This window comes from Musa acuminata, chromosome BXJ1-5 (genome assembly GCF_036884655.1).
Source record: "Musa acuminata AAA Group cultivar baxijiao chromosome BXJ1-5, Cavendish_Baxijiao_AAA, whole genome shotgun sequence".
Classification (NCBI taxonomy): domain Eukaryota; kingdom Viridiplantae; phylum Streptophyta; class Magnoliopsida; order Zingiberales; family Musaceae; genus Musa; species Musa acuminata.
The window spans coordinates 43549400-43576264 of record NC_088331.1 but is presented as its reverse complement, the minus strand read 5'-3'; the positions used below and the strand labels follow the sequence as shown (position 1 = coordinate 43576264).

Genomic DNA, 26865 nt, shown 5'->3' with positions numbered 1-26865 from the left:
AGCAGATGGTCATTTAAGGATTAGGCCCTCCATTTAAGACCGATAGCCCCACAAGAAGTCAACGGGTGACCTTTCCGAGCCCTACTCAAGGGCGCAATATCTGCCGCATAGTTCTGGAAGAACATAAAAATAAGCCCTCAACACAATCTACCACGCACAAAGAAAACATATGCAAGATGCTATATTTACAGCAATTAAACACTAATTCGATCATTCCTATATCACTACTTCCCAAGGCATCTAAATCCAAATCTCTTTGGCCTCCTCCAAAAGGCAAAACTAGCAGTTCAACAACATCGGTACTCAACCACATGGAAAACCGGATTATTGACTGTAATAAGCTTGATTAGTTTAATGGAAACCCTTCTATAATGAGTCCAAATACATCATTATATGATCATTACAGATTACAAGGTTGCTCGGCCAGTGTGGGGCTTACATTGCCGACAACAACGTTCGACTTCTGACAATAGGATTCCATGCTCGAGTGATTGCTGCTTCGAAGGAAGCTTTCATTCATAATGTGAAGAAGACACGGAAATAATAATACAAGAGTGGTTGGTGCAAGAGACAATTGCATCTGCCTATATGAGGAACTGATTTGTTCAAGAAATGAAGAATCGTTGCATTCGGATGTGATCAGAAACTTTTATGCTTCAGCTATGCTATCTTATCGGACAAAGAGAGAAGAAAAATATCATAATCATGACTACCAATTATGCTTCGACACTTTACTCAATCCAAGTGAAACAAGATCTACGAAGAGAGTGGATGATTGAAGGACAACTCGCAGCATTCTCGCTTGGGTAATTACTATGTACCTCCGCTTACACTTCCATACAGACATCAAGACGTATATACAACATTTCTTTCCATCTGATTCTAATTCACGAAGGCAGGCACATATAGAGAGAGAGAGAGAGCGACATTGCTTTGCAGCACCTGTCACCGAACTCTTATCTACTAACAAGAAGAAACAGGGAGAGAGAGAAACAAGCAACAATAGGAGCAGAAGAAATGCCTGGCTTTCCCATGTACGCCATTGAGGCTGATGTATTCTGACCAAAATCACATGTCACCAACGTGGTTTTCTCGCTGAGAACCGAGGAGAGATGGCTTCCGGAGCGAGTGTGGTACCTCAGGGGGGAAGCCTTCTGCAGGATGGAGCGTCCTCCTCCACCTTCATGCCTACTGCTGAGAGCGGAAGGAGTGAGAGAGGCGAGGAAAGACGACGAGGAGACAGGAAAGAGAACAGTACTTCGGTGGTACTTAATGGCTTCACACTCCCTTAATGGTTAGCAAAATTTCTCTTATTTCATGTTAAATAAACCCCATATGACAGCAGACACATACGAGAAAATTGCGGCAGTATTAAGAAAGAGAGAGAGAGAGAGAGAGAGAGAGAGAGAGAGAGATGGGTGTGTTCCCAAGAAAGAAGATGACGACGAGATCTTGTTCTTGTTTTGCTTCGAATTTACAGTGCAATGAATGATTACTTAAATACCCTTAATTTAAATTTATTTTATTATTTACTTAAAAAAAACTTAATTAGTTATTATTATTATTATTATTGCTATATATAATTTAAAATCATTTAATATATTTTAAAATATTTTTAATCAATTCTTATAACTATGGATGAAACAAACAATCAAAGAGGACGAAATTGGGTAGTATTTTTTTTAGATTAAACAAAACAATATATTGTTCGATAAATGATCGATTAGGAGTACTAAATTCTGTGATCGTACGAATTGGGGAGGGGCATGTGGGAGCCAAGAATTAAAATGTGTGATGGAATATATCGGGATGAGGAGGTTGAATTATTGGGTTTCGGTTCCCACGTGGGGGCCTCGTGCTCCGAACCCACGGTTGCCAAGTCGGGGATCCAGATCCGACAACATCGGTCGGATCCAAGCCCGGTTTGGAGGAGACGTCGGGACCCACCGTACGAACACCACGAATAATTTAACGGGTACACGATAATAAGGGTTTGTCCTCGCGGGCATTGCAATCGAGAAGCAGGTGGTGGCGTGTCGAAGATCCAACCGCCCAATTTGATCAAGATCACTGCGTGCTCCGACCTCATGGTAGTCCTGACCTCCGTGTGAAGCAGACGTGAAGGGATGGTTGCTCGACGAAGTCTCTGCGACCGCCTACGTGCATGCGACATGCACGTATCTGCGGGGTGAGATCGTGCACTCGTTTGATATGAATTTACGGTAAATTTTGTTATTGAAGAACGCTGTGATTAGACGTCAATTAGCTCGAATCACTATCAATCTTGTTATATATTTTAAGGTTGGATGATTTTTCTAAAAAAAAAATTAGGTTTGTTTTTGGGGGAAGGTTTCTCTAGTTTTCATATTACTATTTGAAATCCCATTTTACTATTTATAATCATATATATTTAATTTTTAAATATTTTTAAAATTATTTTAATTGAATGAAAATATGTGTTTGGTTTTCTTCTTCTTCCTTTTTCATCTTTTTCTTCTCGTTGACAAATGAGTTCAGACGATGTTAATAATAACGATGAGGGTGCCTAATAACGATGAGGGTGCCGATAAGGAATGATCGATCAAGAGGAGCATTAACATTAGCTAGGAGAGCAAAAGAAAAAAAAATATAAAGAATAAAAAATATATTAGTTTTTAAGTAATTATCAATAGCAAAGAGCTTGTTAAAAGTAAAAAATGATAATGAATAGTAAGTTAATTTAGTTTTCTAATTTATTTTTTTTCTCTAATATTCTAGTAAGCTTATTTAGTTTTTAAATTTAATTTTCTCTCTAATATCATAAATATCCATTGTCATTGTATAACGTTTTTGTTGCCTTTGTCCAATTACGTTTGTTCGTGGATATCCTAACGTAAGAGTTCATCATATCTGTGTGACAAAGTACGAAGAGGAAAGAAAAATAAAGGATAAAGTTTTTAGAGACAATAGGTTATAACAATAGACATTTAGGATATTAGAAGGAAAAAAAAATATTAAATAAAAAAATTAAAAACAAAGAGCACCTTTATTGGAAAAGCCTAAAAAGAGAGGTGTTTTTAAGAAAATCATCCTGTTCCATAGAATTACTTTTATGAAAATTCAAATGGTTTTGAATGAAAATTATGATTGTGTTAACATATTTTAAAATAAAGGATGATAAATCTTTTTTTCATATAGAGTCTTATATATATATATATATATATATATATATATATATATATATATATATAATTTTTATTTATTCATTTTAAAAATGATAATGAAGAATGATGAGTCTTCAAAAAGACTATAATCTGATCTCAAACCAATACAAATTACCAATTCTATTATAAATATTAGCTAAGGGTAAAAAATAAAACTAGTTCAATATTAATCACCAATCATGCCCTGCAACCTCAGGCCACCATGCACACGGCCCGGTCAACAACGTTGACCAGGTGACCGATTCCCATGCACAAGCCTGCACGTAGAGGCCATTCACCACCCCACGACACCCTAAACAAAACCATGGCCACATAGAGCTCCTAACCTCTCCGAATACCCATCCCAGACACTGAAACACCCTATAAAACCCCTCCCATTGCCTCCCCATTCATCCACAGGCCAACACAAGCTTCTACCAATAAGTCTCTCTTTCTCATCTTCTCCACAGCCCCGCCTCTCGTGATGGAGATGAGAAAGGTTGCCTGTGCCGTCCTCGTCGTCGCCGCCTCGGCAACCGGCGCCCTCGCCGCCGAGGCGCCGGCTCCTGGCCCCGCCAGCGCGTCCTTCGCGGTCACCCCCGCTGTTGGAGCCGCCATTGGGGCCTCCGTGCTCTCCTTCTTCGCCTTCTACTTGCAGTAACCTTTGACGAGAAAGAGAGAATCGATAATTGTTGTCAGCTCCACCAGTCGCAATTGCTGTCTGTCTGTCTTTCTTTCTTTCTTTCTTTCTGCATCGGTTTGGGTTGTAAGAAAGGCCGGATGGGATTTGTTTTGGAGTTAATTCCTAATTGAAATGAAATATTTCCGATTTGTTATAACGTTTCTCCATAACTTTCTATCAAGATCATCTCAGGCTTTGTTCCTTGCCAGTGATCCTACAAGGTGTTCTAAGTAGAGATCATTTAGTTTATGGACGAACTTTATCGCGATCTTTCAAGCTAAAAGATGCATTGCGAGAACAACGTGCCTGTTAATGTCGAGACTCTGCTCACCAGCGGTGAGATCAAGGAAGCGGAATTCCAACAGTTTCGTGCCATGATTAATATCTCGGAAGCCCTTCATCGTTTGAATTGTATTGGGTAAACTCGCAGTCGAGTCTTCGGACCTTTTCTCTATCAGGCTCGGGCCCTAGTTATTGGGCCTAATCCAATTTGGGCCGGCATCTAGAAGTCTAGATTCTGCTCACCGGAAGGTATTAACGTTTTCGTGCCGAATTTATTTTCTCTAAGCAATTTACCATTAGCATGATGATATCGGGTAAGCTCACGGGGAGTCATCGAACTCTTTTTCCTGCATCGTGATTCGCGCAGAATGAATGATTAGATCAGCGTCGTGGTTATTTCAAACCGGCTTTTTTGGTCCACCCAATTTGTCGGTATTAAGCCATGTGTTGCCGGATATGCTGGGATCGAATCCTAACCGTAGGATACGATGATTCCCGGAAGATCAATGGCCAGGATGCGTTTGATCGTCAATTAAACCGGTCGACCATATAAACCGTTTCGATTATTTTGAGTCGGGTTCTAAAAACGGGTAACCCCTTTATAAGTCCGGCTACTGCGCACCGGTGGTGATAGTAAGGATTTAAATTAGAGGGTAATTTTGTGCCAAAATAATTTTTCGAAAGCTTTTGGTGATCTGACTGACATCCGGTACTCTCACCGCGATTCCTCGGACTTTCTCGTTCCATGATTCGTCTTGTCTCTGATCTTATCAGTTTATTATCCACTCTGTTGCCTGCAACAGTCCATCTGTTCTTGCGACCACTCTCTTTCCTTCCACATTCTTTTGGTCTGTAGTGACAGACTGACTGCAGCAGTGTGTCGATGGACTTAGCAATCAAATAAGGAATCTCACCATTCCTATCACATGAAGAGATAGAGATGCTTTTGGCTCAGCACTGAACGAGGCATCAACAACAATAAGCTGTGGTACAGAGAATTCAGGTTCATTCATGGTTACAGATCATGCATGCATGATATTGAAGACGACAGCTGCTCTATCAACTCGGAGAATCACTCGACCCATAAGCATCGCATACACGAGTGGTTGTGGCTATCTACGAGCTGAAGTGGGTGGAGGACAAGCGGGCAGAGTCAATGAAGTCATGTGACCACATACATTTCTACTGAGGTGATGCTTCTTCGTCTTCAACCTCTGGAACTGCTTCACAGGGAATTAGATTAGATTAGCTTGTTTTAGGTATTAGATTAGATTAGATTAGCTTGTCATAATGGCCGACCAAAGCATCACAACATACGAAATCTCCTTTACCACTGTCCTAAATAGCATCATGTTTCGCCAACCTTTAAGCACTGTAATCCTGAGAAGCACTGTTGGAAGAACATATGGGAACAAAGGCAGCTTTACTTCCCCCACTCGTGAAGTGGGAATCGACACTATTAAACGACCCAATGATGGCCGACCAAAGTCACCAAACCTCACCTTTATCTCATCTCTTTTCTGGCCTTCGTTTAGCGGGATAAAGAACACATTCTTTCACGCATCTCGTGCCAAATACACACTCAAAAGGCAGGAAAGACACAGCAGTAGGCCAGCCTTCTTGTGCCCTAAAGTGGTGAACCACAACCTTTTGATCTCTCTCTCCCTCTCTCTCTCTCTCTCTCTCTCTCTCTCTCTCTCTCTCTCTCTCTAAGAATAATTTAAAGACAACTTTGGGATTAATGACATGGGTTAGGCATCATCGACACAGTAGGTTTGTTTCCCATAGCATCTGAGAAAGGAGATATCGAAGTGCCACTCATGTCATGACTCAAAAGCACAATCCTTGTTTTAACTTGAGGAACCACAAAAGCATACTTTACCAATGGATTCCAGCAGTCAATGGCATGTGCAGTTCCACTTTAGGTTAATGATTAGTTCATGGGATCAGTACCATGCATTAGTGGTTGGCATTACATAATTGAAGTAAAAGTGATCAAGCACTTGTTCTTATTAGTTTATCTGTGATCAATCATATATGTGGTGAGGACACACAGATAAACAACACTAATTACTTGCAGAGCAAAAGAAAAATGTCTGTGAAAAGAATCTGATAGAGAGCTGTGTAAGAATCACAACACACACTTGTCTATCCAACCACAACTGGCATCAGCTAACAAATGTGTGAGAGAGGAGAAGATTGAATTCATTTCTTTGTTCATTAGAAGATGACCAGATTGAATTGATGTGAGTTCTTCAAGTTTCAAGGGGTGAAACAATCTTGAATTCTTCCAAGTGTTGTGAGAAAGGAATCATGTGCAACATAGAGTTGGAATCTTATTGATCTGCTCTTCAATTTTTTTGTCTTCCTTGTTTGCATTCTCATCTCCATTGCAATCAAGTTAAGAGCAACATTTCATATTATTATTGAGGAAAATAATAGAAAATAAAAATAATTATTGTAAAAACTTTATTGAAGAAGAAGTGAAGAAGCTTTATTAAAATAACTTTAGCTTGAATACATTAACATGTCCTTCTCCTATTTATACATATTAGGAGAGAGGATTTTCCTCAACATAATAGAGGATTTCTCTCGACATAGTAGAGATATTTTTTCATAATATCTAGAGAAAAATCTAGTTATTAACAAACAAACACAAATCATAATAAAAGGAGAATAGCGATTCGACAGTACATCCTTACTATCTGGAGAAACTTAGAAGAATTCAATCCTTTGACTCCCTTTCTACCATAATAGGCTGCATTAAGCTTTTAACTAACATCCTTGAAAGATTTACAACCTTGTTTTATCTTCAACACCTCCAAGTGGAAGAATAATTCAGCTATTACAGAAAAAGTGAAACCATCAGATAAAAGGAGATGAGTGACAACAACCGACATGTTATATCACACACAATACAACAATTTAACGTAGGTTACCCTACTGCAAAGCCATAGCTAAGAGTTGGACCAATGAAACACTCAGCTTTTTAGATGATTCTTAGGTTAAATACTACCCTTTAAGAGAGGAACAAATCAAGAGAAGAATAGAGAACACTAAACAAAGAGGAGATCACAGTATTTCCGGCTGAAATCATGGGAGCAACTATTAAATGATTTGGAAAAGATAAACAAGTGATAGTGACCCAACTTAATGTAGAATATTAGCAACATGCTGCTCACTGTGCCTAAGACTAGCCAATAGTACATGCAACCACTAGGCCTTTATTGTTTAATGCAGGTGGTGTACACAGTTGCATACACTTTGGTGAGTTAAACTAATGCTTACAAAGAAAGCACCAAACCCAACCTGTAAATTGGTTGGCAAGCATGAATTCTTTGATTAGAGATTCAAGTTATTGTGAGGCACTTAAAAGTCCACGAGAGGAGGATGGATTCTAATGGATGTAGTTTGGAACTGCATTACATTAATGGATTGAGATGGTAAGAAACAACAACATGCTTCGTGAAGCATAGAGGTTAGTGAGTCATCAAGAGGAGCTGTGGTAGAGAAACATGTCCTGCACATTTGTTGTAGCATAGTTGGGACATCAAATTATGGCTACAAGTACTTGCAGACCATGAATTGGTTTGTTGGGATGAGATGGTATCATTGGAAGTCAACTTAGCATTTAAACCTACATTCTCTGTTGTAGTAATCATTGCTTAGAGGGTATATATATTCTTAGTTTTGTTAAAGTTCACAAGTATTTTTTAGTAATCCTAATTATATTTAAATTATTGAAGGATTAGAAACTCAACTATGAAAAGATTCTCTTGTAGAATAAGATTTATTTATTCTATCTCAAATTTATTTTAAGAAAGAAGTATAGAAGAAAATAATTTAGGTGCTCTAAGGATTTTCTCTAATAGATCTAGAAGGAGTTGAAAGAGAAGATTCTTTGGAATCATGTGAAGGAGTGTATAAGAGATTTTGATTATTTGATCTAGAAAGATTTTCTCTAATAAATCTAGAAAGGATTGAGAGAAAATTTCTTTCAGTGTACAAGAGATTTCAGACTTAAACTCAAGAGATAGTTATTAATTATATTTATTTTTCTAATGTTATAAAATATTAATTTTTTTTTATGTACATAGAATAGGGTTATCAAACCATATAAATTGTCTTACTTTTCTACTTTGTACTTTGATTGTTGATATTTAAAAAAAAATATTGGCAAAGTCAATATTTTGATTTAAAAAAATAAAATAAAATTTCATAGCCCTACCAAATGACTTTTGCAAGTCATTTTGGAGAGCCAAAGATAGGTAGGGAGATAAAAATCCTTCCAAATAACATTACAATTATCAATCTAGCTTTCTTATTTTGCATTTTTATTTCCCCATGTAATTATTCAAAGTTACATCTGCATGATTTCCTCTTCTTTCTCCGAGACAGAGAGTGAATGATGCCAATGTGACATCCAGGCGAGAGCTTCTCCTGCTGCTGTCTGCATCAGTTCCAACACATCAATGTAACACATGCAGCAGTCTTTTATACTGCCATCTCCTCCAAGTTAAGAACTGCTCCTCTTCTCTCCCTTGTGCTGTTGAGATGCTTAGATTAAACCCTCCCTTCCTTCCACATTTAGCAGAACCCCTCAGTTTTGTCCCTCAGCAACCATCATGCATGTTCTTCCCTACACGTGTTGCATCCGCCATTAATGTTGCAGACCTTCTCCCGCTAAAGTCTAAAGTTAGCATGGCTGGGGTTGCAGCACCGTATTTTGTTGTGTGGGTAAGTTGGAGCAGTATTTTTAGATTTACACGTACTTCTCTGCCATGCAGATTTCTTTCTTTAGCCACCTTTGCATGCAAATAATTGGATTTCTTTCTTTATGATAGATTACTTGTGTTAAATACTAAGAGAATCAAATCTTCTTCTGACACCATTTAGATAAATAACTATTTACAACTAAACTGTATATAAATATATGTATATAATAAAAGAAAAGAAAAGGAGAATCCACGCAAAGCCATCTCCTTTCTTCCTTCCCTCCCTCCCTCTTAAATTGCATCCTCTTCTCGTCTCCCTTCATTCCCTCCCTCCTCTTCTTCTCCCATAGAGACAGAGAGAGAGAGAGAGAGTTGCCGGATGGCAATAATGGAACTGGATCTGGACCGCCTCAGGGCCGTCCGAGTCATAGGCCGGGGAGCCATGGGGACTGTGTTCCTAGTCACCTCCCGTTGCAGTGGCGCCACCACCACCGATCCCCAGCCTTGCCTTCCCCCTCTTTTTGCCCTCAAGGTGGTGGAGAAGCACTCCCCTTCCGCCAAGCCGGACTCTGACCGCCGCGCCCGCTGGGAGCTCAACCTCCTCTCCCGCCTCTCCTCGGCGGGCGGCGACGGACAACGTAGCCAGAGCCACCCGTTCCTACCCTCGCTTCTGGGCTCGGTGGAGACGCCAGAGCTGCTGGCGTGGGCAGTCCCCTTCTGCTCTGGCGGCGACCTGCACGCCCTCCGCCACTCCCTCTCCCCCGACGCTGCCTTCTCACCCACCGCCATCCGCTTCTACCTCTCCGAGCTCGTCGCCGCGCTTGCGCACCTCCACTCCCTCCGCATCGCCTATCGCGACCTCAAGCCCGAGAACGTCCTCCTCCAGTCTTCCGGCCACATCACCCTCACAGACTTCGACCTCTCCCGCCATCTTTCCACTTCCGCTTCCCCCTCCGCCTCGTCCACAGCTCCCCCTCACCCGCTGCCCCCTGAAAACCGGCCACGCCGTCGCCACCGACGACAACTCACCCGCATCTTCGCCTTCGGCGCTGCCAGCGCCTACGCCGAGGCCGACCACCACCGCCACCACCTCAAAAAGGCTCGGTCCGCCAGAGTCTCCCCAGTGAGCCGTCGCAGAATCAGCTTCTCCACGTCCGGCGCCGCCGGCGGAGGAGAGCGGTCGTTCTCGTTCGTGGGGACAGAGGAATACGTGTCGCCGGAGGTGGTGCGCGATGAGGGCCACGGCTTCGCCGTCGACTGGTGGGCGCTCGGGGTCTTCGCCTACGAGATGGCCTACGGCCGGACGCCCTTCAAGGGGCGTAACCGCAAAGAGACATTCCGCAACGTGCTCACCCGCCCGCCGGAGTTCCCCGGGGGCCGCCGTTGCGACCTCACCGACCTCATCGAGCGTCTCCTCGCGAAGGACCCCGCCCGCCGGCTGGGGTCCGCCGCCGGGGCCGACGAGGTGCGAGCTCACCCCTTCTTCCGCGGGGTCCGGTGGGAAATCCTCGCCAAGGTCACGCGGCCGCCCTTCCTTCCGCCGCCGGAGGAGGACCTCGAGGCGGCAGTGATCGGGCTCGGCGAAGATGGGGGCTTCGACGTCAGGGACTACTTTAACGGCCTCCGACAGCCGGCATCGCAGCCGTCGCCGTCGATGGGCTCGTTGACGGAGTTCTAACGGCAGACGCTCTCCAGTTTTCCTCTCCGTCTCCGTCTCCGTCTATTCTCTAGATCTGTACATAACGGAATCCCGTTAGTTGGGGGGCGGGGGGGGCCTTTTAGAATTGAGTAACGTATGAGGTCAAAATGTAAAACTCCGTGAACGTCCCCACGTGCGTCGAATCCATCCGTGCCAGAGTTGGATGCTGTTGCACGTGCTGGTTGTCCCGTTCTCAAGCAGCCAATGCAACGCACGTTTGAGGGTCGTCACATCTGAAGCTGATCCATTGTATTATCTTTTGTCATATCAAACTGCACATCAAACTCCTAATCTTCGGAAAAAAAAAATTAGAGCTGCTCTATTCTCAATCAATTTATTCTTTACGACGTCAACGATAATGTTCCTCGTCATAAAAAGAAAGATGAGTTAATAATATTTCATGTTCCATATTGATGGAAAAATCTTACGTTGAAACTGTTCGTTATTATCAGCGAGTGTTAAGAAAAAAATCGTTGACGTCTTAATTAGTTTAACGTGATCCAGAACCGTATGTTCAAGGTTGTCCAATGTAAAAACGTCGAATTCCCGATGTATCATCTATACGAAGATCGAGGTTGGGATAAGTTTCCCGACCTCATCTCTTCGACACCTATGTTAGTAACCCGAGGTATATAAGTGCATATGTGAATAGTCAAAAGAAGTAAGCACATTTTGTTTTATGCTTTTATCGTAATGGATTTCTTCGGTGGGATTCTCTCAACTCACGCGTTTTGGGCATAATTTGCCTTACGCCTCCAGTATAGTAGATTTTTCTTTATGTGTCTCGAGCACATTTACCTTTTTGCCTCCGTCATGATAGATTTTTCATCGCGTGGGCCGAGGTTTTTCAACTCACATGTTTCGAGCACATTTTGTCTTATGCCTCTGCCATGATGGATTTCTCCTTGCACGGATCGAGTTTTTCCGACTCACGCACATCAAGCATATTTTGCCTTGTGCCTCCGTCATTACGAATTTTCCTTCACGCGAGTTGAGTTTTTTTTATTCATGCTAGGCACATTTGGCCTTGTGCCTCTGTCATAATGGGTATCTTCTTACATAGGTCAGGTTTTCTCACCCCATATGCACCGGGCACTTCTGACTTTGTGTCTCTGCCATGGTAGATTTCTCCTCATGCGAGTCAGGATTTCCTAGCTCACGCGCCTTAAGCATATTTTGCCTTGTGCCTCGATCATGGCAGATTTCTCTTTACGTGGGTTGATTTTTTTGACTCATGAGCATCGAGCATATTTAGCCTTATGCCTCCATCATGGTAGATTTCTCTTCACAAAGGTCGATTTCTCTGGACTCATATGTTTCAAGCATATTAGTCAGGTTTTTTCAGCACACACCTTGAACATATTTTGCCTTATTCCTTCGCCGTGACAGATTTCTCCTTGCACAAGTCGAGTTTTCTTGACTCATACACCTCAGACACATTTTGCCCAATGCTTCCACCATGGTGGATTTTTCTTCATGTGGGTTGGGTTTTTTTTTATACCTCAGGCACATTTGGCCTTGTGCCTCCATTGTAGAGGGTTTCTACTTGTGCGGATTCGGTTTTCCTGACTCACGCACCTTAGGCACATTTGGCCTTATGCATCTATCATGACAGATTTCTCATCACGCAAATTAGGATTTCCTTATCATTTGTCTCCCCTAAGAAGTTTTTTAGGGCTTTTACGAAAGGGGTCTAAAGTGCAACGTTTAGTTCATACGATATTAGTGCGTTCGGGAACTCCTCATATGGATCGGGTTTTCCTAACCCACATGCCTCGGGCACATTTTACTTTATGCTTCCATCATAGTAGATTTCTCCTCGTTCCAAGTTAGCTTCTCCCAACTCATGTACCTCAGGCACACTTTATTTTGCGCCTCTATCATGACAGATTTTTCTTTATCTATGTTAGGTTTTCTTGATTCATGCATCTCGGGCATATTTTGCCCTATGCCTTTATCGTGACATATTTATCTTCACGTGGGTTGATTTTCTCGGCTCGCACACCTTAAGCACATTTTGCCTTATGCCTCTATAATGGTTGATTTCTCTTCATGTGGGTCGGGTTTTACAAACTCATGTGTCTCGGGTATGTTTTGCCTTGCGCCTCCACCGTAGTGGATTTCGCTTCACACAGGTCAAGTTTTCCTAACTCACTCGTCCTATGTACATTTGGCCTTGTGCCTCTACTGTGACGAATTTTTTCTCATGCTAGTCGGGTTTTCTCAACTCATGTGCCTTGGACACACTTTGCCTTGTACCTTCGTCGTAGCCAATTTCTCCTTATGCAGATTGAATTTTTCCAATTTATACATCTCAGACACATTTTGCCCTATACCTTAGTTGTGATAGATTTTTCTTCACACGAGTTGGGTTTTCCTTACTCATATGCCTCAGGCATATTTGGTCTTGTACCTATGTTGTTGTGGGTTTCTCTTTGCACGAGTTCAATTTTCTCAACTCATGAGCCTCGAGCATATTTTGCCATAGTAGATTTCTCCTCGTACGGGTTAGATTTTCTTAACTCACGAGCCACTAGCACATTTTGTCATACGCCTCACCTCCGTCGTAGTAGATTTTTCTTCATATGGATTGAGTTATCTTGATTCATGTGCCTCAAGCACATTTTGTCTTGCACCTCTGTTGTAACAAATTTCTTTTTATATAGCTGAAGTTTTCTCGACTCACATGCCTAAGGCACATTTTGCCCTATGCTTCCACCGTGGCATATTTCTATTCACATGAGTTGAGTTTTTCCGACTAACATGCATCAGGAATAGTTGGTCTTGTGCCTCTGTCACGATGGATTTTTCATTGCACGGGTTTTTTTTATTCATGCACCTTTGTCACATTTTGTCGTGTCTCCACCGTGGTGGATTTCTCCTTTACGAGTTAGGATTTTCTGACTCGTATATTTCTGACATATTTTTCTTTGTGCCTCCATCATTGTGTATTTCTCTTCACATGAGTTGGATTTTCTCAACTCACACACCTCAAGTACATTTGGCCTTGTGCCTCTGTTATGACGGGTTTCTCTTTGTGTACGTCGAGTTTTCCCGACTCATACACCTCATGCACATTTGGCATTATGCCTGTCATGATGGATTTCTTCTCGCACAGGTTTGGTTTTCCCGACTCATATTCCTCTAGCATCTTTTGCCTTGTACTTTCGTAGTGGTAGATTTCTCTTCACACAGGTCAGATTTTCTTGACTCATCAGATTTTCTTGACTCATACATCTTAAACACATTTTGCTTTGCACCTCTACCATGATGGATTTCACTTTACATGGGTCAAATTTTCCTAACTCATGCATCTCAAGCATTTTGCTTTGTGCCTCCACTATAACATATTTATCTTCACGCAGGTCAAAATTTTCTAACTCATGCACTTTAGGCTCATTTAGCCTTATGTCTCTATCATGGTGGATTTTTTCTCGAGTGCATAGGGTTCTCCCGATTCATATATCTTGGGCATATTTTTCTTTGTACCTCCGTCATGACGGATTTCTCCTCACTTGGGTCGGGTTTTACCGACTCATACGCCTCGGGCATATTTTGCCATACACCTCCGTCGTAGCAGATTTCTCTTCATACAGATTAGGTTTTCTCGACTCACACACCTCGAGTACATTTTGCCTTATGCCTCTATCGTGATGGATTTCTCTTCATGGGAGTCAGGTTTTCCTAACTCACGTGCTTTAGGCACATTTTGCTTTGCACCTCCGCTATAACAGATTTGTTTTCACATGGGTCGAATTTTTTTGACTCGTGCATCTTAGACACATTTGGCCTTGTGTTTTCGTCGTGATTTGTCTTCACGGTGGGTCGGGTTCTCCCGATTCACCGTCTCACGCATATTTTATCTTGTGACTCTGTTGTGGTGGATTTCTCCTCATACGGGTTGAGTTTTTTCGACTCATGTGTCTTAAGCACATTTTGCCTTTGGTCTCCGTCGTGACGAATTTCTCCTTACGGGGTTTGGCATTTCTTGACTCACATGTCTTAGATATATTTGGCCTTGTACCTCCACCATGACAGATTTTAGCCCTTTTTTAGTCTTTCATCTGGTACTTTTCGAGTCTTTCATCTGTTAGCGACCCTTTGGAATTGTCTCGAAGGGACACTTGTCTAAATCGTAGGAGGAGAGAGATCAACTTCCTCCCTGGAAATCCTCCCGTACCATATGGATAAGGCTTATTTATTCATTTGAGTCTCCAAGGCCTCTTTAGTAGCCTTCTCTATTTTGTACCAATACCCTACAGGGTAAGTCGGTCCTCGAGTCTCTTGTAGTCACGGTATCAGTTCTATAACCGATCAATCTTCCACCATCCTACTCTTCCGTCTCATTAGGTCGGGATGTCTCTCCTTTCTCATACAAGCTCCTCCCGATCTACTGGCCACCAAACGATCGAGTTTTACGTTTTATTTTTGGACAACCCAAGGGTGGAGGATGTCCCAAGGTAGTTCAAGCTCCTCCCGATCTACTGACCACCAAACAATTGAGTTTTACGTTTTATTTTTGGACAACCCAAGTGTGGAGGATGTCCCAAGGTAGTTCAAGCTCCTCCCGATCTACTGGCCACCAAACGATTAAGTTTTACGTTTTATTTTTAGACAAGCTAAGGGTGGAGGATGTCCCAAGATAGTTCAGACCTGTAAGCACAGGGTTGTTCGAGATGTCTCCAAGGTGAAAACATCGAACTCCTGATGTGCCACCTATATGAAAATCGAGGTCAAGAGATATTTTTCAACATGATCCCTATAACATCCATGTTAGTTACCTAAAGTGTACGAGTGTAGACAGCTTAGTCAAGAAAAATAAATCATCCTAGCCTTGAAAGATAGATAGCTTCTAACTACCACAACATCTTCTTCTTGGCATCTTTTACATGTGGATAGACAGATGACTTGCACTTTTCCTCCAATCAAAAACTCTACTAGACAGATGACTTGCACTTTTCCTCCAATCAAAAACTCTACATGACAACTATATATATCAGATAATGATTCCCTATCAACAAAAATAACGTGAGCATTGGCTAATTGGACCTTGGGAATCTGTTTTGTAATGTCAATCTAAATGCACATATTAGAGAAGATATCCTTAGCAACACTATGCACTAGACTGTTCCTTTTATGCAGTAATGATTGGCACTGATGTCTCTCTATAAGCATGTTTGAGACTGAGTTGTTCCAAAGTTAAGACAACAGATATATGATTTATCCATCCATCTAATCTATGGATCAAGAAAGATATAATAGCAGCTTCTATATTGCTAGAGAAGGAGACAACAAAAATAAGTCGACGTTCAAGAGGGCCAAGTATAGGAGGAACTCATGTCAGGCATGGAGTTCCGCAAAAAGACAGTAGAAACATGCCATGGAATTTAATCTTTCATCACAAACAAGTAGAACAAAAAGTTCGCAATCCATGCACAGAAGAAGACACAGTATCCTCTAATTCTGCTTATGACTTGTCTGCTTCGATACCCTACGGCTTGTAGAGACCAACCAAATAGGACTGAATCAGGATTCATTTTTGTGTTCTTGTTGCATTCTGATCGAAACAAGGCAAGTGCAAGGGGTCCCAAGAAGCACCCGTCCTTGTTTGCTGGATGAACATATGGAGAGAAAGCCCTCGTCAGCATCTTGCCCATGTTAGCACAATGCCAAGAACTCCCACAAGGTCCCCCATGTCTTGGACTTGTCATCCCTCCTTTTGCAATTTATTGCATTGCTGTGTTGAGACAAGTTGTGCCTCTGGTCTCTTTCTTCCTCCTCGTTGAGATGTTGTAGCTCACAAAAAGAAAGAGTTGCATTAATCAGATGATGATACTGAGAGAAAAAAATCTTGATCACAGGACTCTTCTCGATCTATATCACCCATACAAAATTCGCCATTGATAGTTGTGTTTCGCCTGGTTGACAAATGGTCCCATTAAGCCTTTTCTCCCCTGCAGTCATGCTCAGCATCTGCAACATGAAAGAGACCCAGCACTATTATATACGTTCTTACGAATTAGAACCAAGAAAAAAGAAAGAGATACTTGAGAGCCTAGTGGTCATCCAAGCTGACAGATCAGTCAGCATCTCTGTTTGTCTTATCTATTGGACTATGTTTTACATGAATTACTAGGAACTGATAATTTAATATGAAATTAAAGTAGAAGATCCTACATCGAGTGCCATGCTGCTGTTTGCATATATTTCCTACATAATTCAGGTAGCATATATGGGAATCTGAGACATTCTACCAACTCATGTATGAGATGAGGTGTTAGGAACATAAACTACCCAAAATCTGGTTTATCTATTAATTAAAGCTTTTGTATAGATTGGTTATTTTATGCAAGCAAACGTAGAGTAAAGAATGGCTTGACGTATAATCACAAATCTGCAAGAATCTAATTCCACATTAAACCAAATGCACCTCTCTCCATGTGACAAGAACGTTAAGATCTGCCCTATTTGAGTAACACCAACATATCATGGCTTGTTTCAAAGAATTTTGAACTGCAAATTTGACACTGCATGCAGCAAACTACTTGTTTATGTGTTCATCAATATCAGCACATCAAAATGTGTATCTGTCAGTCTGTACATGTAGTAGCTTCTGACCTTCTAGTGCTTAAAAATCACCCATGTTGTTTCCTCCATTTAGCTGCACTCTTTCGACACATTAATAAACCCAACTACTGATACTTTCTCATCATGCACAAGCAGGTATAGTCAATACACACCTCTAGGATAAATATAAAGGGTGGTTCGGTGAGCAAGGCTCCCGCTAACATAGGGTCTGGTTAAGATTAATGTACCTAACTATGCAATTTCTTTTTCTTTTTTATAACATGTACTCCATGTTTACCACTCAACTATTGTACATATTGCAAGAGCAAACAAAATGAACCAATAAACAGTATAAAATCATGGACAAGCAGATAAATGTCTAATTGAACTTGTTAAACAATATTTATAGATTAAAAAAACTATATTCATAAAAAGGTCACCTCCATTCCTCTTTCTGTCCCTTTTGAATTCCTTTGTCATCTCCTATCAATCTTTCCCTACCTTCCCTTGTCCTATTTCCAAAGGAACCTTGACCCATGCTGTGCCCACCCAATAATCAGAAGGTGACCCGCATTTTCACTTCAGTAGCAATCAGTCGTGCCACAGCCAACAACCTGTAGCATCACCCCAAGATGGTCAAGCTGGTCCCCCCTGAGCTGCCAAAGAACCCATCTTCTCCTCCCCTGATGGCAGCACCAGCAGGGTGCACTCATTAATAATAAATCTATAATACCTAACCTGATCATTCCTTGTAATGGTAACATCCTCTTGTCATTATCTTCAAATACATGAACCTCTAATAAGCCAGTCAAGTTTTGCATGATATATAACTCATTGTATCAGAGCAGTGAAAGGGAACTAACTGAAATTTAGAAGGACAACTTGGATCTAACAGGTCAACATTTGAAAAGTATAGCGTTAACAGTTGCCTTGAATGAAAATTCAAGTTCAGGATTTTAGAATATGTTGATCCTCATCTATAATATCATGGTGCTCACTCACATAGTGTTGATTTATCTGCACTCCAGAGTTACACTTTGACACACAAGTTTTTATCTAAAAATTCCATCTTTCCAACTTCACGGTGAAAACCTTTTACAATATTGCAAAAAAGAAAAGCATCTTTTTGTGATTTATGAATTTTGCCTTTTGGGCCCCCAAAAAAACCATTATTGAAGGTCTCCAAACTGCAGATACCAAATCAAAGATGGAGATGCAAATGCAAATGCAAATGCATATAGAACAGAATCCTCAATCTTAAGAAAAGCCAGATAGCTTAAATGCATTTACGTTCCAAGCCTTCCAAGATTCCGATTAACGACACACATCCGAATACCAAATCAAGGATGGAGATGCAAATGCAAATGCATATAGAACAGAATCCTCGATCTTAAGAAAAGCCAAATAGCTTAAATGCATTTACATTCCAAGTCTTCCAAGATTCCGATTAACGACACACATCCGAACTAATTCCACCCAGAATAAGACCTAATAGTATAGGGAGGATGCACAAAAGAACAAGTCGGATACAGATCAGAAGATCCACTGCTGCCACCAAGCTTACCGATGGTCCGTTCTGCTTGGAATCATGACAAGCATATACGGAAATTGAACAGACAGAGATGGAGAAGGCGACGAAATCCAAGAGTATGCTCACCAGAACTCTCCCTCCCTCTCCGCATTGCCGAAGAAGCTTCGAAGGGAAGCCTTCTCCGGCCATTCGAATGCGCAATGACGTAATTATTATTTGAGGAAATAAAAAAAAGGTCCGCCGACTATCCGGTGTGCTTACTCACTCGAACGCTAAAAAGTTTCCGAAAAATAATTTTCGACCCAAAAGCGTTCGAGTTGCGACGCCCTAAGCTCACTCCGGTGAGCAGAATCTGGCCCCTTTCTTGATCTAACCGAACCGAACCGGACATTGTAGAATAACCGGTTCAATTGTACGGCCCGCTGTGTCAGATGGCAAACTTGGATCCTATAAAATTGACGGGCGCATGCATCATGACCGCTTATCCATCGGGAATTACGACATCCTACGACCAGCACTCGATATGAGTGGGTCCGACGAGGACACTTCAAGCCGGTCCTGATTGACGGGTCATTTTGGCGGTCGACCGTGATCAAATCGATCATTCTACACGAAGCAAAAAGTTCCGATGACTCTCCAGTGAGGTTACCAGATATAACAAGACTGTTTAATGCTTACAGAAAAATTATACCAGCACAAAAACCATGCGAGTTCCACTTTCTCATCCTCACCTACCGGTGAACGGAATCGAGAGCTGGAATAAGGGTCCGAAGACCACCAGTGAGGTTATCACGTATCTGTCCAAACAAGACAAAGAACACAAGGATACAATACTCTTACTCTCAACAATTTTACAGCATCAGGCATAAACAAAATGAATCATAATGCAAGTTCGATGAAGACAGAAAGATATCACGCCCAAATCATCTCAAGAAACAAGCGGCAGCTGAAGTGATTACACGATACATGAAGCAAAAGTTGCGCCAAAACTTCAGTGTTCACGGGGAATCCTCCTATTCTCCTTGCAGAATAGCAAGAGGCAAATGACAGCTTCGATGGTAACAAATACATCTTTCTTAAGAAGAGTTGTCTGGAACTTTGAAAGAGAATCCTTCAACTCCACAACTGACGTCAAATTCCCCGATCTGAAAGATCTGCATATACATGAAGAAAAGGTTTCTGTAAGGTTTTCAAGCCCCTATCAATGCATTGGAAAAGATAATGTGCCGATAGCATGATTCGTCTATCCTTTTCGTACGTTTCATGGCAACAATCTAGTACAACCACATGGCAGGACCAAGAACATTATAGAAGACTAGACAACAGCTTTGTTAGAGATATAGCTACTAGATGACTACATTAAGAGCACTTTGTAAGCTTAAAGTATGTAAAGATTTCTCTAGTTATTTTTATTGTTTTAAACAAAATATTAGTTTAGTTTAGTGGCTTATGTCCTTAACTGATATCTAATAGCATTCAAATCTCCAATATTTAACCAGCAAGGTGTGTATATTATTGTTTATTACAAAAATCCATTATTGCTACATTTCTCAACCCATACAGCATGAAAGATCAAAATTAGGGTGAATTTAATTCTATATGACATTAAACGATAAAGCTAAGGACTATATGGATTATCTAGTGAAGTAACACATATGGCATGAGGTTAGATCATCAGAATGGAAGAAAACAAAGATCAGGTTGATGCTGGAATATTTGATTTGATCATGCCTGGAATAGTCCATTAGATTAAAGCCGGCTTCCTCAAAATCTACACAAGCTCTGCACTTTCATGCCGCAGAAGACTTCTCAGTAATGAACTTAACAACATCCTTCAGCAATCTGGCAAGAAAGAATTAATGCATACCTCTAGAAACACACACTAAAAGATCCCAGACTCCATAGTCCGATAATCGTCTTCCATAAGTAAAAGAACAGCAGTTGTGACAAGCCTGCAAAATTGTTGTGTTAGCGAGGACATTGATTCAGATAATAGTAAAACTAAAAGCTAATAGCAGAGAACAAAGAGAAATGAAGAAATGCAACTCATGCAAGTTATTATAACCGAAAGCAAAAACCATTGACCAAATATCACACATAAGGAAATTCAAGATAGCTTATATATAATTATAAAGATTTTACCTTCATTGACCTCACCACAAACCAGAAAGTATAGCACTCTAAAATTTCAAGAAACAAGATAATAATGCAGAATGAACACCATAAATCTCAATGACCAAGAAGAGTGTCGTTATAGCTTAGTCAATGAGAGATAATTGACCCATACGTATGGCTTTAAGCATAATATAACAATATAATATATCTGATGATTCTCATTCAGACTCAAACTAGTATGGAAACAACATACTTGAAAATAAGTTGAAATGATCCAAATTTCAATAAGGCATGTTCAGACTTTTGTCCTAAAATTATTATTCTTTTATCCCTGAATGAAATTACAACTGTTCCTGACTTCCTGTGAAGATTCAAGAACAGTAGACAGAAGCAGGAGACATTCTTAACAAATTTCCTATTTTTGGCCTTTTTTCATTATTTGGTTGTATGGAGAAGAAATAACTCTTTTTATACTAGACTGCATTAGAAAGTTTGCCGGTATGGTCAACAGCATGTGATTTGTTGTCATCCAACAAAGTGAAAGCACATAACTGCTCAAGTTTTAAAATGCATAAAGGTTTTAGATGAACTTGAAATGCAAACAATAGCCACCTAGAAGCATACCTGTAAATAACAATGATAAAAATGCTGCAATAAAAAGCAAGCTTGATTATTCTGTATTTCTTCTCTTCATTCAGCAGTCTAAAGATCTCAGTAACATCAATTAGATGCTTCCTTTTCATATATCTGGAGTAGAAAAAAGTGTATCATATGTAAAGTTATTCCAGTTCCAATGAACTTATAAAACATAAGATGCCACAAGTGGCAAAAGATAAGTAATGAAAACCGACTAACTGGAACATGCACACTGTAATGGTCGAAACATGCCATCAGCAGTTAACAATAACATACTGAAGTAAGATGTCCATTTTATAAGTTTCTTCAGGATATATACAGAATGAAGTATATATTCAAGTTTTAAATGACAGTGAATCAAGGTATTCTCTCTTTTATGTTAGGTAAAGCTTGAAGTGAAACCAAGTCCAGTTTCCTAACCAAGACTTTATTAATAAAGTCAAAGTAGTATACTAAACAACTACAAGAAATGTTATATCCTTTTCTAAGTGATTGAACCATACATTAACTTTTGATATAGCCTCCTGACCCTGCAAAAACATAACTAAGCCCATCCCCTGTTACAAAAAATGTATAGTCATGCATATGAAAATGAGGAAGCATTGCCAAACAGAACCTTCTTCAATTCCATATATCATCCACAAAGCTGAACTGTGGTTAAAAGACTCCCACATGCATCAAGTATATTAGAACTATATAAAACTTTTCAGGGATACCACAACTATCTGATTAATCAGGTAGACTGATGCATTTAGATTTAGAAAATTGTAAGACCAGAAGATATCTTAGAACTAAATAATTAACACTTAGTACTTATCCAGCAGACAATGATATGACTAATGCAACAAAAACATCAAACATGAACATCTTGATGGCTCTGAAAATTCCCAAGGAATCTACTAAGCACATCAACAAATAAAAAGAAGGCATATAACCAAACATATAACCATAGGAAAGAGATGATTCGTACAGCTTTGTGTGGTAATAAGTGATGGGAGCCATTAGTAGAAATGGAAACCAATGCCATGTCAGAAGGAATAAAATGCATAAGGTTCCCTGCACCATGAACTCTGGAACCACAACAGCATTGATTCGTGATGATAAATCATATGGGTTGATATAGTCAAACTCCAAATCAGATAAGCAAATGAGCTGTTACATAAGTAAAGCCAAGAAAAGTTAGAAGGTCAAAAAGGTACATGGTTAAAAAATTTTAAATACCCTGTTACAACCCCCAGGCAGTTTGTACAGATACAGGTAAATTGAACTTAATATATTAACATAAGAAACCAACAAATATACCAAAATCCCTATTTTAATCAGACAAATGAGAAACAGAGAAGCAACTTATTGACACGTTAAATGAGAAACAGATAAATGAACTTCTGGTACTTGATAAATAAAATTGCATATGGTTGGATAAGTGGAAAAAAGAAAAGGATAATGACTGTATGTCACAAGAGGATGTTAGATGACTGAGGCCATATTGCACTTTATACCAGTTTGCCTTGCCTTCAATAAATAAAGAACATGTACACGTTTAAATTGACAAGTATAGGCTACTAACATGCATTACGCATTTTAGGATTTGTACAATCCTTAAGCAAGCCCATAAATACTGGCAGAAGAATCATTTCTTCAGTTTGTGTATGTCTGCCTGATGCTGGAGCTTATACATTAAAATATATCATAACTGGAAAGCTACAAGAACGACGGATTAGTAATTCCAAGCTGCCAGCTACTAGGTGATGTAGAGAAAAAGATCGGCATCCTTCACTTTGAAGATAGATGGAGCTACTGTACCTTCCACCAGGTTGTAGAAACTGTGCAATCAAAGGGAACTTCAAAGGCAATGTTGGAGCTCAAGCTGGTGCTAAAGAACCAAATAGAACTCAAGATCGTTTTTTTACACGTTCACGAACTATTCCAAAACCAAGGGGACAAAAAGGTAAGGGGAAGCTAACAACTTATACCACGACGCAGGCACCACTGTCGAGTTAACAGCATAAAGGATGCATTTTTTTCCCGTGAAATCTCACAACACAAGACAAATATTAACCACACAAGCTGAAGACAACGGACACGGCAACAATCCGAAGAAAAAAAGGCTCCAAAATATACGAAACAAAGCCAAAAAACAGAGCACGGTTTGGGATGTTCTTGAGAGATGGCGAGTCGAAAGGGGGATACAAGCAGGGTTTAGGGTTTAAGTTTCACCTGATAGGCGCTGAATCCGATGAGAGAGATCGCAGCGGCGAAGGCGAGGAGCCAAAGGAAGAGCTCCCACGCCATGGCGGCCTCGATCTTGTCGCTTCAAAGGGGAGAAAGGGATCGAATCGAACCATAGGATTCCGGATTTCGACTTTGGGCATTAAGCCCGAGTAGCGAAGCAAAAGTGTCAAGTAACACGCAACACTTGTCTTACGCGTCCATGTTTACGCGCACAGCCGAGTGGAGGAATCAGTGGAACCCACCTCGGAAACCACTCCACGTGTCTAATGGGTAGATTGAACTTTGTTTCTTTCCACCGAAACGTGGAACCAACATTTCACTAATACGTTAGTGGAGTGGGTGTTCAAATCAAATCGAAATTAGTATCAAAATCGAATTGGTTGAGAAGAGATTTGATCGGAATCGATTCATCAATAATTTGATTTAAAAAACTATAAATGATTCTAATTCTAAAGATATTTTTTTTATTTTAATCAATTAATTTGATTCGAATTAAATCGATCTTAATTTTAAATATATCAATCTATCCAAATTCAATCACTTAAGTCTTTAGTCGATTCAATTTGATTAATCAAACTGACGTAGGGACCCCTTTAACGATGTTAGTCCAATCAATAGGTCTAATTTAACAAATCTTTTTTGTCGATCCAATTCAGTTAAACCGGTTCATAAAATGAAACTAATTCTTTTGAAATATATTTATTTATTTATTTATTTAAAATTATAAATCGACTAATCGAATCGAATTAATCAATTTAGAATGAATTCAATTAGGTATGTTCAAATTAGTTTTGATCTACTTACTTTGAATCAAAAAATCAGATCAATTCATTTTGATCCATTTTAATGAAGCTAGAAAATTGTAGTTCATAGTCTAAATCTTAATTGAATGCCCATAGATCTCACTAACATCTCAACAATCGCTTTATTAATCACCATCTAATTCAGAGAAATATATTTCAAATTCAAAAGTTTAATATCTCCTCACAAATTAATAAATTAAGCATGGTTAATTTTTTTTTCCTATATAATAAGAATTGAATGATCGATCTAAAAAATCATTATAAATTAGAATACTCATATTATCATGATTTGAGTCAAGTTAACTAGCCTATCAATTTTGTTTAGCCCAAATGACTAGTCAAAATAAATACATTCATCAAACCAAATCTTGTCCAATATGAGACTAATTAAGGTGTAACTTAGTAACTTAGTGGTCACTCCACTCACTATGCCTAAATTTCAGAGCTTCATAAGTTAACTGGTCTATTAATTTTATTTGACCCAAACTATTAGTAAAAATACTTAAACTAAAGTATATAATAATACATTCATGAGTCAATCTTAATCTTATCCATTTTTATTATTAAATTAATCGAGGTATTCCAGCATCATTTATTTGATTAGTTAGTCAAGCATGTCTTATTCTTTGCTCCCTCTAATCCTCTTTCTATTTGGGTAAGAAGACATAATCATAAAACTGAGTTATAAGAACAAAAAATTCCACTCTTTGTGGAGAGAGCATGTGATATGCTTGTCGCTGAAACCTGATCACCTCAAAACTCCCTTGTAAATGATGTCCATGTTCCTCAGACTTGGCTGCTCCTCCCCCCTCCTGAGAACAAAGATATGAGAGGATCCATATGGCACGTCAAATTGTGTCATGTGACCACCACATCCACAGCTGAAGCACCTTAAGATATGAGAGGGACAGGACCAAACCATCACAAGATAGGAATCAGGCTTGTGCATGCAGTAAACATTACTTCTCCACAGCCATTCCACAGTGCTATTCCACTGCTGCCACAGCATGCTGATCCAAGGATAAGAGAGCATTAGAACATCTTCCATGGATTCCATGAGAAACATAAACTTCACGTTCTAATACACACAAGAGAGAGAGAGAGAGAGAGAGAGAGAGAGAGAGGAGCATGGGGCAAAAGCATTGAAGAGGATGTGTTCATGGAATCCCCATCCGACCAAAAGAGCAACAGATAAGCATGGATCAAAATAATTGAAGGGAATAAAAAGCCCATAAGATGTGCTTCCCTCCTATCCAACAAGGATCACACACTCCCCTCGTGCTTGTCTGTCTGCTGATTCTAATGATCAAGACAAGCTTCACACCCCCCTACTAAATGCAGGAAACATGAAAGTACTAGCACTGCTCCACTGCATGCGCTGACAATGCATGAGCATCACTGCTCGAAGAAGACTGCTGAATCCCTACCATCTGAATCCAAAGAATGTGATGATAAGGACACTCCACTTGCTTAAATCCTTTGGCTTACAATAATGCTCTCTTATGCAGGCACTTTAGGAATATATGGCACACATTCTCAAGAACCAACTCGAGTATAGCATCTGAGAACATGATGCCTACTTGTTGATCGCACAGGTAGAATAAGGGAGTTTACAGATCCTTGGCATTAGCATGGTGGATATGTAGTAGATGTTCCCTTATCCCTTATGCTATCCCAATTCCAAGGTCAACCTCTTGAAGATGCTGAATTCTATGCATTATCCTCATGGCACAAGTCAATGTGCAAAAGGTCCTTTTGGAAGGGGTATTGGAACCAGTGCTTGTTAAAGATTGTGGTAACCAAAGATTAGAGCAGTGTAATGGGATTATTTTATCGAAACCGAAGCTAATTATATATGAAGTTCCTTTCCGTGCAGTCCTAAGCTATCATAGTTTATTAGCAATACTCTTTGATTAGTGCTAATGAGATCTTATAATGTTTTTGCAGCAGGCTTCTCATGCAGAACACAACAAGTGCCAATGGATGCAAAGTAAAAAGAGAGAAAAGGAAAGGGTGAGAGGAAGGAATATAGGTGACTCACATGATAGTTAATCAAAGAAGAACTCCAATTAAAATTCCTTTGCATTGGAGTTGCCAAGCAAGTGTTGACTGAAGGAGCTGCTCACTTTCCACTCCATGTACAACTTGTATGAGACCGTGGCACCACCAAAAGGAGCTTCTCTTTGAAGATTCCTAAATAAAAATTCAGCTTCCCTCGAAGAAATGAAAAGAGAAAAAGAAAAAGGCAAGCAGATCATTGTTTGAATAGCTAAGCTAGTTGAGGACTCGCTCTGATGGATCTCAAGAACCTTGATTTTTGTAAGATCAAGGTTCTTGCGATAATATGCTTTCCTGTAAGATCATGCAAAAGCCTGGGATTCATATGCACAGTATTGTAAAAGGTGAATTCAATGCATTCAA

At 40.1% G+C, this 26865-nt stretch overlaps 3 protein-coding genes across 5 annotated transcripts; 2 read left to right on the top strand and 1 right to left on the bottom strand.

Moving 5' to 3' along the window:
• The first annotated feature begins 3600 nt into the window (after positions 1 to 3600).
• LOC103985508 (arabinogalactan protein 23-like) lies at positions 3601 to 4020 on the top strand. The gene has a single exon (XM_009403231.3). It carries the CDS (start codon positions 3667 to 3669, stop codon positions 3841 to 3843), a length of 177 nt encoding a protein of 58 aa, XP_009401506.1. The 5' UTR covers positions 3601 to 3666; the 3' UTR covers positions 3844 to 4020.
• Positions 4021 to 9130: 5110 nt separating this feature from the next.
• On the top strand, positions 9131 to 10851 carry LOC103985509 (serine/threonine-protein kinase UCN-like). Its single transcript, XM_009403232.3, has one exon. It carries the CDS (start codon positions 9241 to 9243, stop codon positions 10537 to 10539), a length of 1299 nt encoding a protein of 432 aa, XP_009401507.2. The 5' UTR covers positions 9131 to 9240; the 3' UTR covers positions 10540 to 10851.
• Positions 10852 to 19281: 8430 nt separating this feature from the next.
• Positions 19282 to 23780, bottom strand: LOC135674434 (protein cornichon homolog 2-like). 3 transcript variants are annotated; one of them, XR_010513619.1, is made up of 6 exons: positions 23627 to 23780; positions 22380 to 22561; positions 21398 to 21520; positions 20526 to 20610; positions 20390 to 20445; positions 19282 to 19812 (listed from the first exon to the last, which is right to left on the bottom strand). XR_010513619.1 is itself a non-coding variant. In XM_065184269.1 (5 exons), exons 1-4 carry the CDS (start codon positions 23699 to 23701, stop codon positions 20541 to 20543), a joined length of 450 nt encoding a protein of 149 aa, XP_065040341.1. In that variant the 5' UTR covers positions 23702 to 23780; the 3' UTR covers positions 19282 to 19812; positions 20526 to 20540. The 3 variants fall into 3 exon arrangements, 1 of the variants encoding a protein (XP_065040341.1); XR_010513620.1 differs by having other exon boundaries at positions 20390 to 20440; XM_065184269.1 differs by lacking the exon at positions 20390 to 20445.
• Between the last annotated feature and the right edge of the window lie 3085 nt (positions 23781 to 26865).